The 18,674-nt window shown below is 42.6% G+C and overlaps 1 protein-coding gene across 1 annotated transcript; it reads left to right on the top strand.

Annotated features, from left to right (window-relative positions):
• Positions 1–34: 34 nt before the first annotated feature.
• On the top strand, positions 35–17,567 carry ZNF558 (zinc finger protein 558). The gene is given in 9 exon segments (NM_001301293.1): positions 35–126; positions 856–946; positions 5,225–5,354; positions 6,638–6,763; positions 7,270–7,358; positions 7,999–8,125; positions 13,220–13,315; positions 13,819–13,901; positions 14,385–17,567. Coding segments are annotated over 6 exon segments (1,209 nt in total). The 5' UTR covers positions 35–126; positions 856–946; positions 5,225–5,354; positions 6,638–6,732; the 3' UTR covers positions 15,168–17,567.
• Positions 17,568–18,674: the final 1,107 nt, after the last annotated feature.

Genomic DNA, 18,674 nt, shown 5'->3' with positions numbered 1-18,674 from the left:
CAGAGCCGCTCGCCCGAGACCGGAAGCGGAAGCCGTGGGAGGACCCGGGTGGTTCTGCTCGGTGTCTGCCGTTTTCTCGGCGCGGACGGGATTCCCGTGGACGTGCGGCATAAGGGGCGGGACGCGGTGAGTGGCGGCCGGGCCGGGCTCTGATCCGGGTCCAGGGAGGGGTCTGGGCCGGGGCAGCCCCGTCAGGGCCCGGCGTCCTCCGTCGCCCCGGAGCCCCGTTTCCCCCGGGCTGTTCGCTCAGGTCGCTGGAGCTGCTGTTTCCTCCGGGCGCCACCATCCCCTCCTCACCGTCCCCGTCCTCCGTGGGATTTGCCCCGGGGGCTTTTAGCCTCGTCTGGAGGCGTTGTTTGGGTTGTTACAAATCGGGACTCCTGGCACCTGGAGGGCGGAGGCCGGGGATGCTGCTCCGCATCCTCCACGGCACAGGACGGCCCACGACGCAGAATTCTCTGGCCCAAATGTCAGCAGTGCCGAGGGTGGGAAACCCTGCCCCAGGGCCTTAGACTCTCCCGAGCCCTGAACGAACTGTGGAAACTGTTCACAAGTCAGCCGAGTCACTTACAGGGCCCCTAAGTGACAAGCTTGTTTCAAGGGTCTGGAGACACCAAAAACTCTCTGTCAAGCCTAGTGAGGTGAGAAGGGAAATGCACACAGCACGGGGCTGCTTTCTGCCGTCTGGGGGAGCATGGGGCTGGATAGGAGTCAGGGAAAGCCAGTCACAGCCAACAGTTACCGTTAAATCAGTAAATACAAACACGAAAAGTGAATGGGGTGTCCTCTCCCTCCAGCAACTGTCATCACCCTGTAAAAGGCCTCAAAAGCACTCTTTGTGCTTTTTCCCCTCAGACAAGAAAAGCATCCATGGAGCTCAGGTTTGAGTTGAAACCAGGCTCAAGGTCCGCCTGTCCTCGCTGATCGTGGATTTCTGTGTGAGCAGGTGAGCGCCGCATGGACTCCTTCCAGCAGGTTCCAGCAGCCCCCGCTGTGCAGAAGAGCTGCCTGTGGGCTTTCCTGGGCTCGGGGTGTCAACACGAGGAGTCACTAAGAGGGAGGGTGTCTTAGGAAAAGTTCTTGATGTTTGATGGATCATATTCAGGGGAAAGATAGTAAAGTGTGTGTGGTTCTGTGTGTGTCAACAATTCAGAAAATACAGTTATATGCAGATAACATGTTAAACAAACATGCAAATAACTGCAAATACGTGTGCAGTAGAGAACTATAGATGTACTTGCATTCCATCATATTCAAAATGTCAGGATTTTATATGTAATATAAATATGTAAATGCTTTCTGTGTTTATGTAGTGTTACAAGACAACCCGTTAAATATTGGCAGGAATACTGAGCAGCATTCCTCAGGCTCATTCAGCTTGACTTCTAAAGCCCTTTCAATCCTCCACAAAGATTCAAAATAGAGGGGCACCGGAGGAAAAAGATGATTTTTAACTTCTTTATATTAGTAACAGAACTTTAAAATGGAATTGACCAGCAACCAGATGTATTTTGAGCAAGTAGTTTTTTATTCTTTGTGAGATTTCGCATCATCTGGAGGAATGTTAAGCGACACCTTGTAGATTGAAGGGTCGGGACTAGTCTGCAAACAGAGTGTCCGCTGCACCTTGCCTTCTACGGGGAATTGACTTTGTTTCTTGAAACTTTTCTGAAATGACAGTGTGGTGATTCACATTGCAGGGAATGATGTTAAGTAATTTTATATTTAATTGTTGGCTTCTACTAATTGTGAGTGTGGGTGTGTGTGTCTTTCTCATTCTAGCTTTCCTGGGACATTCTTGAGGGGAATGTGTGCTTGTCATGTAATTGATATTCTTTGAGTGCACAATTTATGGTGACCAACCGTCCTCATTTATTCAGGACTGAGGGGTTTGCCGAGACACAGGACATTTAGTGTTCAAACCAGGACAGTCCTAGACAAACCAGGATGGCTCATCATCTCCATGAGCCAGGCCCTGGGCCAGCTGCCAGGTGATGTGGAACTTGGCACAAGAGGACGCAGCCTGAGGGGACAGAAAAGCCCTCTTGAGAAGGACTGACATTTGGCTTGAGAGCTAGATTTGGGACTGGATTTAGGTAGTCGGAGGGTTAGCCTGGAGTGAGGGTGTGGGAGTGTGTTCAAGAGAGCCTTTCAGGCAGAGGGACCTATGTGACAGCAACTCTGAAGCAGAGAGCCTGGTGTGTCCATGCCCTGAGAAGAGGGATGATTGAAGGGAGTCAACACAGGGGAGGGGTGTGAGTCAGACAGGCGAGGGGGGCAGGCAGGACCAGATCAGGCATGGCCGTGGACTCTGCTCTAAGACCAGTGGGAAGACGCTGGAGAGCGGGGAGCAGAAGGATGACGTGACTAGCATTTGGTCAAAGCACGTGGGTTAAAATGGACTTTAGGGTTAAGAATGAAGACTTAAGAGGCAAGATGGGAGGGGTTGGGAAGAAGATTAGAAATAAAGTGATTGTTCCTTAGACCTGGATGATGGCTATGGAGTAGGAAAGAGCTAGAAAAAAAAGACCTTGGCGTTTAGCACTGAGAGAAGGTAACAATACTTTAATGGGTGCATTTGTCAGATGGCACAGGGCAGTGACTGTGCTCCTAGCTGCTGTCCATGCAACCCTGCAGGCATCCCCCTCACCCAGGTCCATGTTTTTCCGCCACTTTGCCACTCACAAGTCCCTCCTTCACATCCTAAAGGAAGTCAGGCCTCAGTGTGTCTAGGGCTTCCCTGTCTACCACAGTAGTCAGTAGCCACTTGTAGCTATTTCAGTTGTACCAATGAAACATATAATTAGAAATTTGTTTGCTCAGTCACCCTAGCCACATTTCAAGTGCGCAGTAGCCACATGTGGCTAGTGGGTACCATATTGGATGGAGCAGAAGTGTACAGCATTTCTATCATCACTTCAAGTTCTGTTGGGCAACACGGGTATAGAATGGTCCATCCTCTGTGACCCTCTTCCAGCTGCAGCATATCCAGGGGAGCAGCTGTCACTCTGTAAACTGAACAGAGACCCCTCCTGCCCTACTATGGGATTCAGCTTCCAAAAGACCTTGAAGGGGTCCGTGAGGCCTGAAAGTGTCCCAGGCCCCTTCTCCGTCTGCTCTCGTCTTGGGGGCCCAGTGAGCTGGCTGGATCCCAGCCCTCCTCTCTGTTGGCTCAGTGACTATAACTTCCTAACTGCAGATCGGGTCCCTGGTGGGAGAAAGGAGACCTCCTCCACCTGCCGAGGGGAGAGCAGTTCTGCAGTGGTGTCCGGGTCCACTGGACTCACACCCTGGCTCAGGAGGGTTGATGGGAGAGGCTGAATTAGTTTCCCGTGGCAGCTGTAACAAATTACCACAAACTTCACGGCTTAGAGCAACAGAAATTTATTCTCCTGCAGTTCTGGAGGTCAGAAGTCCTTAATGGATCCACGGGGCTGTGTTTCTTCTGGGGGCTCTCATGGAGAATCCATTTCCTCACCTTTTCCATCGTGTAAAGGCTGCCTTTATTCCTTGGCTTGTGGCTCCTTCCTCCATCCTCAGAGCCAGCAGCGTAGCATCTTCAAATCTCTCTTTTTCTCTGACCTTTGCTTCCCTCATCACATCTCCTTCTCTGACCCTGGGCCTTCTGCCTTCCTCTTATAAGGACCCTTGTGTGACATTGGACCCACCCCAATAATCCAGGGTCATCTCCCGTCTCCAGATCCTTACCTTAATCACATCTGTCAAATCCCTTTTGCCTTGTAAGGTCACATATTCACAGGTCCTAAGGATTAGAATATGGACATCTTTGGGGCGAGGGAAAGAGGGTCACAGAGGATGGACCATTCTATACCCGTGTTGCCCAACAGAACTTTGAGTGATGACAGAAATGCTGTACACTTCTGCTCCGTCCAATATGGTACCCACTAGCCGCATGTGGCTACTGCACACTTGAAATGTGTCTATCACACAGGCCAAGGAGTCAAAGACTCCTTGCAACTCTTTTTTTCCACCTGCTCCAAACTCACTCTTAGTGTCCAGTGTTCCCTTCCCTGCCCCACTCACACCCTTTATTGCTTTTATCTTTGGGATGGAGGGAGGACATGCAGAAAGACCTCAAGAAGCCAGTTTTCTGGAGTTACATTTTATTCTGTGATTCCAGGGAAAGGAGACCTCCCTTCTTATAAAAAGGAGACAGTCCATAGAGACAGCTTTGTACCTTGATTTTTTTCACTTAAATTTATTGGAGATAAGAATACCTACAGATCTTCTCTTTCCTTTTTCTGTGCTTGTTTCTTCATTATGTGGCTGTCTCATAGTTTATTGAACTGATTCCCTGTTGATGGTCATTTATGTTGTTTCCAATCCTTCCATATTATAAATAAGGCCACAGGGAATAATCTCACTCATGTCTTTTAGTATTTTTGTATCTCTCAGGCAGAGTCCTGGTAGTGCAGTTGACAGGGACAGGGTAAATGTTTTTCCATTTCGCTTGACATTGACATATCTCCTGCTGAGTTTTACCCCCGCAGTGTATGACAAGGCCTTTCCATATGGCCTGGCCAATAAAAGATTCAGCCCACCAAGTCTTTGTTGATCTGACAGATGAGAAATGATGTCAGTGTAGTTGCAATCTACATCTCTGTTCTATGACTAAGATCATTGGTGATTCTACCAAGTGTATTATCCTTGAAATGGCAGTGGTGGAAACCAAATTATACTGTATTGGGGAATGAATGGGACATGAGGAAATGACACAGAGAATAAACAGTTTGTGTTGAAGGAGAGAAACTGGACAGTAACTGGAAAGAAATTATGCTGTTAGGATAGATTTATTTCACTACTACAAATCCTGCATCAGGTTGGACTCATGGGTTAAAGAGTCCAGTAGAGTGAGAGAGCTGGAAGGGAAAAGGTAGGCAAGAGATCAGTAATGCTGTACAGCTCTTAAAAAGGCAGGTGGGATGGAGCACAGAACAGAGCCGCAGAGCACGGCCTTACAGAGAAGGGAGATGGCTCCTGGTTTCTAACAGGAGAGGGAGGAAACCATGGTGCGGGTGGTTGTTTTGGTGACAAGACAGGAAAGTGGCTTTCTTCTCTGGATGCTTGCTTTAAGAAGTAGGATGCAGGACCATCTGCTGAAAGTCAGGGTGTATTCGTCCTTATCTACTGCTGCCTAACAAATTCCCCCAAACCCTAGCGCCTTAAAACAACAATAATCATGTGTCACCTCTCACACTTTTAGTGCTTTTGGAGTTCAGGAGTGGCTTCGCTGGAAGGTTCTGGCTCAGGACATTGATGAGGTTGCAGGAGGATATCTGCTGGGACTGCAGTCATCTGAAGGCTCGACTGGTGCTGAAGGACTCACCTCCAAGGTAATTCACTCGCGTGGCTGTCAGGTAGGTGCTGGCTGTTGGAGGGAGGCCTCAGTTCCCCTCCATGGAGGTGTCTCCACAGGGCTGCTTGAGTGTCCCTGAAACATGGCCATGGTCTGTCCCTAGAGCAAGCAGTCCAAACGAACCAGCAGAAGCTACGGCGCCTTCTAGGACCTAGCCCCAAAGTTGCCCACTGTCACCTCTGCAGTAGTCTAGTGATCACACAGGTCAACCCTAATTCACTGTGTGTGGGGGACTCACAAAGGTGAGACACCAGGAGGCTGGGATCATTGAGGGCTGTTTGGGAAGCTGGTTAGCATAGAGGGAAAAGGTGAGCATGTGTGAGATTAGAGACATTGGAGAAGGTTTAATGAGCACGGAGCTCCATGGACTTGTAGGATTGTCCTGCAGGGTCAAGGACTCTGCGTGTTGGAGACCATGTTTTTCTAGAGGTGGCAAGGTGACAGCTCTTGTGCAGGTTGGTCTGCCCAAATGTTGCCATGGAGCAGGCAGATGATTGCAATCCTGCCTGGTTGGAGTTCTCTTGGGCTGGAGTGAATGTGGGGGGTAGGGATAAGGAAATATTTTGAAATGAGAGACATTACAGTTGGAGTTTGACAAGTATGAAGTGAAGAGAGAAGGTGGTAGATGGACAACAAGAAAGTAGGAGAGTGGGCAGACTGGAGCCTTTGTGTGGAGAACACGTAGTGAGAGGAAAAAAATGAGTGAACAAGGTAGAAATTTAGCAAGTTGTATTCAGAGAGAGAAATTTCTGAACTATTGTTCTAGATGGTGGAATAGTGTCAGGTGATGACAAAGCCTGGGGTGGTGCCCATGGAAATGTGTGGCCATGGTGGAGTAGGGACAAACTCCTAATGCTGTGAGAGTCATCCTCATGACTCTGCTGTCATCCAATGACATGGAACTGGAGGTCAAAAGAATGATGGGAGTCAGGTGCCAAAGTCTCAGTGAACAGGCTTTGTAGCTGAGTCTGTGATTGTGACAACCACGTGGATGGGAAGAATGTGCCCCGAGACTCAGGGAAGCAAGGACTTAAAGTAGGGGGAGCAGTAATGTATTGGTCGTACCACTGGGGACAGAAGAAGACAAGTTTTGCCATCACATGGCCCTGAGTTCAGAATCTGCTAAGCAAAGACAGGGCCCAGTATTAAATATATCACCTTTGAAGGAGGACATGATGGACAAGCTAAGACAGATTCGTCCTCAGGAGCCTGGAGAGGGAGAGAGGCTGAGAAGACTTTCTATTTTCCCTTTTATTCCAGAGCCCTGTCCTGAGTGCTCCGTGGGGACGAGAGGAGGAGTGTCCTGGTTCTCCACTGCCCTGTTGGTCAGGAAGACTTAGCGCCTTCATCACAGGATGGCGGCAATGGTTCTGTCCCCCACTTGTGGTAAGTTCTTGGGTCCTCACAGCCCTGAGAGTCCAGGTGCTGAAGGCCCCTGCACCACAGAGCAGGCACAGGGGAGGGGGCTGAGCAGGAGAGGCGGGAGTGGAGCCCAGAGGTCACTGGTATGCAATTGGGTGCTTTTGGGGATGTGGGAGTTTGGAGATTTGAGTGTCTGTGGAGGTGTCACCTGTGTGGTGAGTGTGTGGGAGCTTTGGGATTCTACCTCTAATGCCGTCTTTATTAAACGATAAAATAATGTGATGTCCCTTTGAATTTTCATTTCCTTGTCTGTGAAATGAAAATAATCTCTTCCTCAAGTGCAGGAAGACCCTCGTTCCTATTTCCTGGCCCTGAGTAAGACAGGACTGTGTTCTGGTTTCTTAATGAAAGCTGTGTGTGTTAGTGTTGGGCCGTGTTCAGTCACAGGTAGGTTGGCGAAGCCTCCAGATGTGTGAGTGCTAGAACCTAGAGCAACCCTGGATTCTTGTGACTCATTCCTCTTTCCCCAGCTCAGTCTCCCCTGTACCCAGCCTCTCCTCAAAAAGGATGCACAGAGGAGGAAGGGTTCGTTCGTGGCTTCCTGACAAGCTGGTTACCGGTGAGCCAGATATTCCTTTCTCCAAATCATTATTCCTTTGATCAAAAGTTGCTTTTGTTATCTTTCAACGACCTAGAGCCTCACAGCCAAACCAGGTCTTCAGGCATCCCAGGGTCTCTGGGCCTCTGATGGAGGGTGTGGGGCTACCCCGTCATTGTCAGTAGATACCGACGTTTATTACATTGCGAAGCTTCCTCCAGGGTCACTATCTACATCAAGTTCTGCTGAGAGTTTTAAGTGGAAGCTAAGGAAGGACATGACTGTGTCCTAAACTCAAGCACTTGATGATGGCTATCGGGGAATCATTCATACTTTACCAAGTATTTCTCTGCTTTCTGCAATGTCCCAGGCCTATGTTCAACCTTGGACACTGAGGGAAGTTAGATTGCAGGATTTCACAGCCTCATTGGAAGAGTATCACGTATGTGTTAGAGGTGCATTTAACGTTGGGAGTGGGCAGAACTGGACAGGAGATGAGCAGTGAGGGTTGAGCCTGGATGCAAATGAGAGAAGAGATCAGCACCTGTGTGGACACCTTGTGCTGTGGGTTCCTCCTCCCCAGTTCTGTCATCCTCGGCCCTTTTCCTGTCCACTTTGGTGGAGGGGTCATGGTTAAGCCATGATCTTTGTGATGGTTTAGGACTTGGTGACCTTGGAGGACGTGGCCGTGGAGTTCACTCCGGATGAGTGGGCATTGCTGGACCCTTCGCAGAGAACCCTGTACAGGGACGTGATGCTGGAGAACTGCAGGAACCTCGCATCGCTTGGTAAGCCCGACATCGTTCCTGCGTTTATTTATTAACTCAGGTAGCAAGGCTTTTTTTTTTTAGTTCTTATAACATTCACAGAACAGGAAATTCCCCATTTTAACCATTTTAGGGTATCCAGTGCAGTGGCTTTTGATAGATTCACAGTGTTGAGCAACCATCAACACTATCTAATTTCAGAACATTGTCATCACCCCTAAGGGAAGCATCTACCCATTAAGTGGCCAATACATGTCACCTACCCCGCTCACTGCTGGCAACCGCTAATTTGCTTTCTGTCTCTATGAATTTTCCTATTCAGAACATTTCATATTGCTGGAATCATAAAATATGTGATTCTTTGTGTCCGGCTTCTTTCAAGCAACGTAATGTTTTAAAGGTTTAGCTATATTGTAGGATGTACCAGTTCTTTATCCCCTTTTATGACTGAATAATATTCCATTGTATGGATATTCCACATTTTGTTTATCTGTTCACTGGTTGATAAACATTTGGGTGTTTTCCACTTACTGGCTGCTATTAATAATGCTGCTATGAATATTTGTTTACAAGCTTTTGTTTAAACATCTGTTTTCACTTCTCATGGGTCTATGTCTAGGAGTGGAATGCTGGGTCATATATGACTGTGTTTAGCGTTTTGAGGGTTCCAATTTCTCCACATCTTCCCTGACATTTTGGTTTTTTTTTTGAGGAAGATTAGCCCTGAACTAACTAATGCCAATCCTCCTCTTTTTACTGAGAAAGACTGGCCCTGAGCTAACATCCATGCCCATCTTCCTCTACTTTATACGTGGGACGCCTACCACAGCATGGCTTTTGCTAAGTGGTGCTATGTCTGCACCCGGGATCCGAACCGCAAACCCCGGGCCACCAAGAAGCAGAACGTGCAAACTTAACCGCTGCACCACCGGGCCGGCCCCGACCTTTGGGTTTTTGATTATACACATCCTCGAGGATATGAAGTGGTATCTCGTTTTGATTTGCATTTCCCTTATGACTAATTACATTGCACATCTTGTCATGTACTTGTTGGCTATTTGTATATCTTTGGAGAAATGTCTATTCAAGTCATTTGCCCATTTTTCAATTCAATGGTTTATCTTTTTGTTTTTGGGTTGGAAAAGTTCATTATATATTATGAATATTAGACCCTTATCCAAAATATGATTTGCAAATAATTTCTCCCATTCCGTGGTATCTGTTCATTTTCCTGATAGTGTGCTTTGACACACAAAAATTATAATTTATCTATTTTTCTTTTTTGCTTGTGCTTTTGGTGTTATATCTAAGAAATTATTGCCAAATCCAAGGTCATGAAGATTTATCCCTATGTTTTCTTCTAAGAATTTCCTAGCTTTAGCTCTTTAATGAAGTCTTTAATCCATTTTGAGTTAATTTTGTATATGGTTTGGAGAAAGTGTCAGCTTTATTCTTTAGCATGTGTATATCCTGTTGTCCCCGCACTTTTGTAGAAGACATTATTCTTTCCCCATTGCATTGTTTTGGCACCCTGTTGAAAATTATTTGACCATAGACACGTGAGTTTATGTACACTAAATTCTGTTCCATTGATCTATATGTCTGGCCGTGTGCCAGCACCACACTGTCTTCCTTACCTTTGCTTTGTAGTAAGTTTTCATATTAGTAAGTGTGAATTCTCCTATTTGTTGTTCTTTTTTGAGACTATTTTGTCTATTCAGGAACTCTTGCAATTCCATATGAATTTTAGGGTCAACTTACCATTTCTGCAAAATAGCGGTTGGAATTTTGATAGTGATTGCATTGAATCTGTAGATCGCTTTGGTTAGTATTGTCATCTTAACAATATTAAGTTTTTTGACACATAGCCTTCTGTTACTCATTGTTAATTTGATTCTATTGTGGTCAGAGAAGATACTTTGTATGATTTCATTGTTTTTAAATGTATTTGGATTTGTGTTGTGGTCTCACATACGGTCTAGTTTAGAGGATGTCTCATGTGCACTTGAGGTGAGTGTGTATCCTGTTGCTGGTGGAGTATTTTATATGTCTGTTAGGTCTAGTTAGTTTATAGGATTGTTTAAGTCCTTTGTTTCCTTGTTGCTTTTCAGACTAGTTGTTCTACTCATTATTGAAAGTGGGATGTTGAAGCCTGCAACTATTATTATAAAACTCTCTATTCCTCCATACAATTCTGTCATTTTTAAATTTATATATTTTGGAGCTATGTTGTTAGGTACACATATGTCTATAAACGTTATATTGTTTATAGACATAAACTTTTCTATTAAATATCTTTCTTTGTGTCTTATAACAATTTTTGTCTTAAAGTCTATTTTGCCTGAAATTAATATAGCTACACTCTCTCTTTTGGCTGCTGTTTTCATGGAATATCTGTTTCCATCTATTGACCGCCGATCTATTAGTATCTTTAGGTGTAAACTGAGTCTCTTACAGATAGTATATAATTGGATTATTTTTCAATCCATTCCTCCAAAATCTGCCGTTTAATTGGACAGATTCATCCTCTTGCATGTAAGGTAATTTCTGAATAAAGAAAGACCTGCTTGTGCCATTTTGTTATTTGCTTTCTACATGTCATTCAATTTTGTTCTTCAATTCTTCCGTTATTATTGACTTTTGTATTAGGTATTTTCTAGGGGAATATTTTGATTCCCTTCTCATTTCTTTTTGGTTTTTGGTTACTTTTTTTAGTGGTTGTCCTGGGGGCTACAATTAACATTTTAATTTATACCAAAGTATTTTGATTTAAAAGCAACTTTGTTTCAAAAGCATACAAAAATTTTGCTCCTATATGGCTGCCCCCCCGCTTTAAATTGCTTTGTCACAAATTACATCTTTATACATTATGTGCCCATTAACATAGATTTATCGGTTTAAGCATTTATCTTTTAAATCATATAGGAAAAATAGAGGAGTTAACAAGCCAAAAATAAGTAACTGATTGTTATTGACATTTATATTCACCCATGTATTTTCCTTTATCAGTGTTCTTTATTTCTTTGTGTAGATTTGAGGAATATCCGTTGCCATTTCATTTCAGCCACAAGTCTCTCATCAGCATTTCTTACAGGATAGATGTCCTAATAATCTCTGTCTCTTTCTCTTTAACCTATTTGGGGTTTGTTAAGCTTCTTGGTTGTGTACATTTGTATCTTCCACCAAATTTTAGGCAGCTTTTAGCCATTATTTTTTCAAATATTCTTTCTACCTCATTCTCTTCTCTCCTTCAGAAGCTCCCATAAGGTGTGCGTCTGGCATGTTTGATGGTATCCTGCAGGTGTTTTAGGCTCTGCTCAAATTGTTTTATTTCTCTGTTTCTTTGTCTTCTTCAGACTAGGTAAGACAAATCGTCCTGTATTCATGGTCATTGATTCTTTCTTCTGTCGGCTCAAATCTGCTGATGAACTGTTCTTCTGAATTTTTCATTTAAGTTACTGTACTTTTCAACTCCAAACCTCATGTTGTTTGTTCTTAATTTGTATATCTATAACATGTTTTCTATTTGATCAGAATTTATTCTTATGATTTCCTTTAGTTCTTTGTTTATGGTTTCCTTTAGGTCTTTGAACAATTTTAAAATAGTTGATTTACATTCTTTGTATATTAAGTCCAATATTTAGGCTTCCTCATGGACTGTTTCTGCTAATTTTTTTTTTCCTGTAATGGGCCATACATTTGTTTCTTTGCCTGCCTCAAAACTTTTCTGTTGAAAAGTGGACATTTGCAGTATTATAATATGGCAATTATGGAATCAGATTTTTCCCCGTCTCCCGGGTTTGTTGTTGTTCTTTGTTATAGTTGGTGTGGTATGTATGTTTAGTTATATTCTGAACTAATATTGTAATATCTATATTTGTTGTGTCCGGTCACTGAAGACTCTGTTATGTTAGGTTAATGGTTAGCTCGTGGTTTGTCAGAGATTTCGTTGCATGCCTGGAACAAAAAGGAAAACACTCCTGGTCTCTGCAGATGGGCTCTGTATATACAGAGGGGCATGCCTTCTGAATCAGCCAGGCAGTTTCCAGCTCTGCCTTAGCCTTCACTTCCTGCTTGTGCAGAGCCTGAAGGTCAGCCAAAGGTGAAGCCTTAGTGCCTTCTCAGGTCCTTGCTGAGCATGCACCCGACCCTGGGTGTGCACATGGCTTTCTAGAGTTAAAGGAATATGAGGGAGCTGTTCAAAAATTCCCCAAAACATCTCATTCCACACTTTTCCTCCCAAGCATTTTGTTTAGTCTTTTGTTTTCTTCTGCTGTTTTCACTTCCCTCGGGTGGTGGTGGCTAATATATTTCCCTTTAAATGTGTTCAGTACATGGCCACTGGGTAGCCAGCTCAGACCTTGGAGAGTCTGGAATTAGATAAAGACAAGCCCTTTGAGCCAAACCTTCAGAAGGGTCAAAACAATCAATCACAGTTCTTTGAGATTAAGGTCCATCCTGTGCCCTTTCATACTAGGAATGAGGGCCATCATCTTCAAGCTAATGTCCAAAGCAGGGAATTGAGGATGAGGCAAGCCTCACTTAAAATATGAACTGGGTTTTCCCAATTAAGCATTTTCATGGTTGCTGCAAACTTTTGACAAGTTTCCAGAGTTCCAATCAAGTTGATTCTGATAGTTTTTGCCAGTTTATTCACAGTTTTGTGAAGGGATGGACTTTTGGAGTTCAATATTCCACAATTTTTACTGTCCTCACTTCTCACAGGTCTTTATTAAGCACGTCTGTGTTCCTGGGTCTGTGTGGGGTTTAGGAATACAGTGGTGAATGATACAGACATAGTTCCCTCCCTCACTGAGCTTTCTGTCTGATGCCTTCCCCATGAACTGAACATGTGTTCCTTTATATTCTCCATGGTTAAAAGCTTTAGAGCTTCTGAAGTGTATATTTAAACTGGGGCATGTACTTTGGAACTATTTATGTCCTGTCACCTGGGTCTTGAGTGAGGATGCTTATATTTTTGTTCCTTGAGAGTTACTATATTCACTGCTCTGAAAGTCACAGTCACCCATCTTCAGAATTGCTGGCTTTGGTTTTGTGGAGTTCCTTGTCATCTGCATAGTCCCCCTACAATATATGTCTTTTTTCCATGAGTAGGGTATCATGTTGATAAACCCAGTCTGATCTCCCAGTTGGAGCAAGAAGATAAAGTGATGGCAGAGGAGAGAGGAATTCTCCCAGGCACCTGTCCAGGTGAGCACCAGGTGGCTAGGGGTCCTTGTGGGGAATAGCTCTGGCCAGTGACTTGGGGCATGGGAGTTTTACATGAGGAAATGCCAATCAGGGAACTTTGTAAAGTAGCCTTTTTTCTGACAGAGAAGGCCAAGAACATTTGCTATTAGCTTCCTCGTGTACATTCTTACTTTCCTTTTTAACTTTCTCTTCAACATCTTATACTTTACTTTGGACTCAGAGGGAGAAAAAGACATGTCTTTTTTTCTTGTTTAAATTTAAGCTCGCATGAGCTCTTTGTCCAATTCTTTCCTACTTTGCATTCCTGATAATTCCTTCTTTGGTAAAACTCTGATCAATCTTAATCCTTCTAGAATCCTTTTTTAATAACTGCAGTTTACATGCTCATATCCCTTTTATTGCCAAATTCAAAAACCCTAATCCCTCAGAATCTGCTGTTACTCATGTGTGAACTTTACTATTTTTTTATCCATCAACTTAAATTTCTTTTCAATTTGTTTCAGATTTGGAGACTGTACTTAAGGCCAAATGGTTAACTCCTAAGAAGCGTGTTTTCAGAAAAGAACATCCTAATGGTGTAAAAGCGGTAAGTCTAACATAGGTGATTTCTGGTTTTCCACTGTAGGAGAACTCCATAAGTCAGAAAAGCCACGAAAATACCAGGAGATTAATTAAAGGAAAGTATCATTTACACATGAGAAAATGATGTCTCTGGAGAGATACTGTAAAACTGTTGGGAACTTGGAGAAAAATGTAGGCTAGCTCCAAACTTATTTCTTCACCAAGAGTTTCCACAGGTGAATATTTCCTTAAATGTGACTCAGATATTAACTGTTTGAAACATAAAGTGGTCGTAAATTTAGCAGGAAATTCTTTGTGATTATGATAAGCATCTATCATTTTTGATTTGTAAGGGCTCAAACTGGGCAGAAACCATATACAATCACTGAAAATAACCAGAGCATCAATTCTAATAATGTAACAAAATCCATGGGAGAGAATTCATATGATAGCATGGAATATTAAAAATATTGTAAATTACAATTATCATTAATCTCTTAATTAACAGGGGAGAAGTCATCTTGGAGTGAAACTCAATGAGTGTAATCAGTGTTTTAAAGTCTTCAGCACGAAATCTAACCTTACGCAGCACAAGAGAATTCATACTGGAGAAAAACCCTATGACTGTAATCAATGTGGCAAATCCTTCAGCAGTAGATCTTACCTTACTATTCATAAGAGAATACATAATGGGGAGAAGCCCTATGAATGCAATGACTGTGGGAAGGCCTTCAATGATCCCTCATCCCTTAGATTGCATGTGAGAATTCACACTGGAGAAAAACCCTATGAGTGTAACCAGTGTTTTCACGTCTTCCGCACTAGTTGTAACCTCAAAAGCCACAAGAGAATTCATACAAGAGAGAATCACCATGAATGTAATCAGTGTGGAAAGGCCTTCAGCACAAGGTCCTCCCTTACGGGGCACAATAGTATTCACACAGGGGAGAAGCCTTATGAATGTCATGATTGTGGGAAAACCTTTAGGAAGAGCTCATATCTGACACAGCATATGAGAACTCATACTGGAGAAAAACCCTATGAGTGTAATCAGTGTGGAAAATCCTTCAGCAGTAGCTTTTCTCTTACTGTGCACAAGAGAATTCATACTGGGGAGAAACCCTATGAATGCAGTAACTGTGGGAAAGCTTTTAATAATCTCTCAGCTGTTAAGAAACACGTAAGAACTCACACTGGAGAAAAACCGTATGAATGTAATCATTGTGGGAAATCTTTCACCACTAACTCTTACCTTTCTGTGCATAAGAGAATACATAATAGGTGGATATGAATACAATCGTGTGTGATGTTTTTGCTGTAATCATCTTTGTTGTAAACATATTTGCTGTAAGTATTTTCGCTGCATAACTAATTGGCTGTAAGGCAATTTTGCCATAAAAGATAAAATAACTGGTTGACAGTTTGGTTTCATTTTTGGTAATTTGGTAATGCCAAGTTTATATGTAAGATATATATAGATATCTACCTAAAACTGAATGCAATAACTGGGAAAGCCCTTATCGATATCCTATCCCTCAGACAGCTTGTGGTAACTCACACTATGTGTACAAGTTATCTGTTGCTGCATAACAGATATCTATATATATCTTACAAGGAGACAAATCAACAGGCAAACAGAAATATGCATAATCCTATGAACGAAAGCCTTGGAGGACAAATGCTTACCAATCCACAAAATTAAATCAGTTGTTTGTGCAGTATTGCCATGAAGCTACTACACCATAGTTTGTTCTCCTTGTTCAGCATCGCACTTTCTTTTTTGCTAAAATTTCTTCTTTCCTTAAGAGTGGTATCAGTTTCCAAATACTAGGTTGCATATTTGTGATTGAGTTTTGCATTGTGTTGTGAAATGCAGTATTGTCACATAGCCATTCATAGACATTCCAAAGTTCTATAGGAAATGTAGGAGGGACGACTATGTTTACTGAAGGATTTACAAACTGATATTTTTTACTATAGTATGGAATCTGGCTTTACACTCTCTTATTTGTCCCTTTATTTGTATCTTTACACTTAAATGTCTTATTTTTCCACCAGTTATTTCATCTTTTATGGCAAAATTGCCTTACCGCCAATTAGTTATGCCGTGAAAATGTTTGTGGCAAAGATGTTTACGGGGAAGATGCTTACAGTGAAACTACCTAGAACTGAATACAGTAACTGGGAAAGCACTTACTGATATCTTATCCTTCAGCCAGCTTGTGGTAACTTACACTAGGTGTAGAAGTTATCTGTTGCTGCATAACAGATTTCCCTCCAAAAATAGTGGCTTCAAACAACATACATTTCTTATCTCACAATTTCTGTTAGGTCAGGAATTCAGAAACAGCTTAGCTATGTAGTTCTGGCTCAGGGTCTCTCATGAGGTTGCAGTCAAGGTGTCAGCTGGAGCTACCGTCACCTGAGTCTTTATTGCTGAAGAGTCCACTCACAAAATGGCTCACACATGGCTGGCAAGTTAGTGTTGGTTGTTGGGAGGGAAGCTTCATTTCCTTACCATGTAGTGCTCTCCACAGGGCTAAGTATCTTTATGGTGTAGCAGCAGGTTCTCCTCAAAACATTTGGTCTGAGGAAGAGCTAATGCAGAAGCCACATTGTCTTTTATGACCTAGTCTCAGAAGGACATGTTACCACTTCTTCCATTATTGTATTGGTCACACAGGCCAATCCTGATACAATGTGGGAAGAAACTACCCAAGGTATACCCAGGGGCAGAAATCATTGGAAACCATATGAGAAGCTTGCCATGAAATCACTGAAGAAAGGCATACCCCTATCCTTTCAATCTATTCGATGAGAAGTAGCATTCAGTAACTCTCATGTTAATTCCCTCTGGAGAGAAACCTCATGAGTGCAGTCTTCATGGTAAGCCTTCAGTTCAGACACACCCCAACGTGCATGAAAGATTATGTATCGAGGAGAAACCCAAGGGATGCAGTAGCTATAGGAGAGCCTTCAGCAATATCTCCAGGGAGTCACATGACAATTCACACTACGGGGAAAACCTTATCAATATCATCAGAATGCAGAAGCCTTCGGGACATTTATCCCTTAGAACACGCATGAGAAATCACTACAGGGGAACACTCGTGTAAGGAAGGTGGAAAACCCTACAGCACAAGCGTTCAAATTACTGAGGAAAAGAAGGTGAGATATTCTGAATGCAATTACCATGGGAAGGCCTGGTATTTCCTCTCAATTTTAAGAGACATGAGTATTCTGGAGAGAAGGTCCCATTGAATGTCATCAGTATTGGAAAACCTTTCATTGCGAAGGCATCATTCACTGCAGAGAAACTTGTGACTATAAAGAATGAGGGAATGCCTTTACTGATACCCCTTACATTAAGAAAAATATGAAGTTCTCTCTTAATGCAAAACCTGTGAGTGTGTGAATTTTGGAAAATCTTTCAGTGACTCCTGTTACCGTTGACTCCTGGGAACTTAGACTGAAGGGGAATCCTAGGAACATAGTCAATATGGGCATGCCTCAGCCTCGGCTCTTCACGGAGTGGCCACAAAATAAACTGGGGATGAAAAGGGTAGACATTATGAGTTGGGATTACCTTTAGTGGTGTCTAATCCTTAGGTTGGACCACTAGCTCATTAATTTTCAGTCTTTTTGTTTTAGTAAATGCATTTGTCAATAGCTATACCCTGAAATAAACCTTAATTATGTTACATAGATTTGTATTTAATTTGTTTATCATTTACTCTTTAAAAATATCAGTACACTGCATATTCAAAAAGGTATTTCTGAATATCTCCTGAGTGATTTTGTTTATCTTCATGGAAATTAGGCTATACTTACTGTATACTTCTAATTTAATGGCATTTTTGTCAAGTATTTGGACTTTATGATGTCGATTCTTTTTTATCTTTCTATCCTAGTATGGTAGTTACTTTTAGTTTCTTTCCCAAGGTCCATGCTCCCTGACTTATTTACTTAAAGAAAAAAATATTGTGTTCAAGTTGTTGAGCAGTGTTGAAATGTTGGTGAAAATACTCAATCTATGAGGCTACCCTAAAGCCCGGAGAGGTGTTGTCCCGCTCTGCTGGCCATGAGAAGTAGGTAGAAGTCACTGGGGGGACATCATCTGGGTTGTTTGCCTCACCTGTTTCCTGTTCATCTCACACATTCTTTCTCTCCAAAGTGGACTCAAGGCCTAGAGTTGGAAGACCTGTATTTTGCTCATGATGACAAAAACCACAGTGCAGCAAAAAATCACAATGCTATATGCTGCCTGAAAGCCTCTGATTTGCTGTATCAGCTCTGGACTGCTTATTCCTAGACTTCTCCATACGTGATTAAAGGTAACCTCCAACTGGTTGAAGCCAAAGGTTTTTTTGGTTGGTTTTGAGGTCTGTTAATGTCCAGCTGAATGCAGTATCTAGCTGATAAACGTATTTGTTAGTCAAATTTTATAAATGCTCCCTATTTCTTTGAAAACAATGTGTGTTCACTAAAGTTCGGTTATAGAGTCTGTGCCCATTAATTCAAGCTAATTGTGTTTTGGGATGCAGTGTGTACGTTAAGGTTTTTTTCTCAAACCAATTTAGTGATGGATGTACATTAAAGTCTTCCACTATAGCTATGGATTAACAAATTATTATTTGTAATTCTGTCATTTTTCTTTATATATTTGGATGTAACATAATTAAGTACATACAGGGTTAGGTATTTTCTTGTGAATTATTCCTTTTATGTAGGGGCCATATTTTTTCATAGCAAAGTATTTCCATACATTAATAAATGATCAAACATTTATAAAGGCTTT

The sequence above is a fragment of the Equus caballus genome, chromosome 7 (assembly GCF_041296265.1).
Source record: "Equus caballus isolate H_3958 breed thoroughbred chromosome 7, TB-T2T, whole genome shotgun sequence".
In the NCBI taxonomy this organism is placed as follows: domain Eukaryota; kingdom Metazoa; phylum Chordata; class Mammalia; order Perissodactyla; family Equidae; genus Equus; species Equus caballus.
Note: the sequence above shows the minus strand (reverse complement) of the source record. Positions and strands in the feature narration are given on the sequence as shown.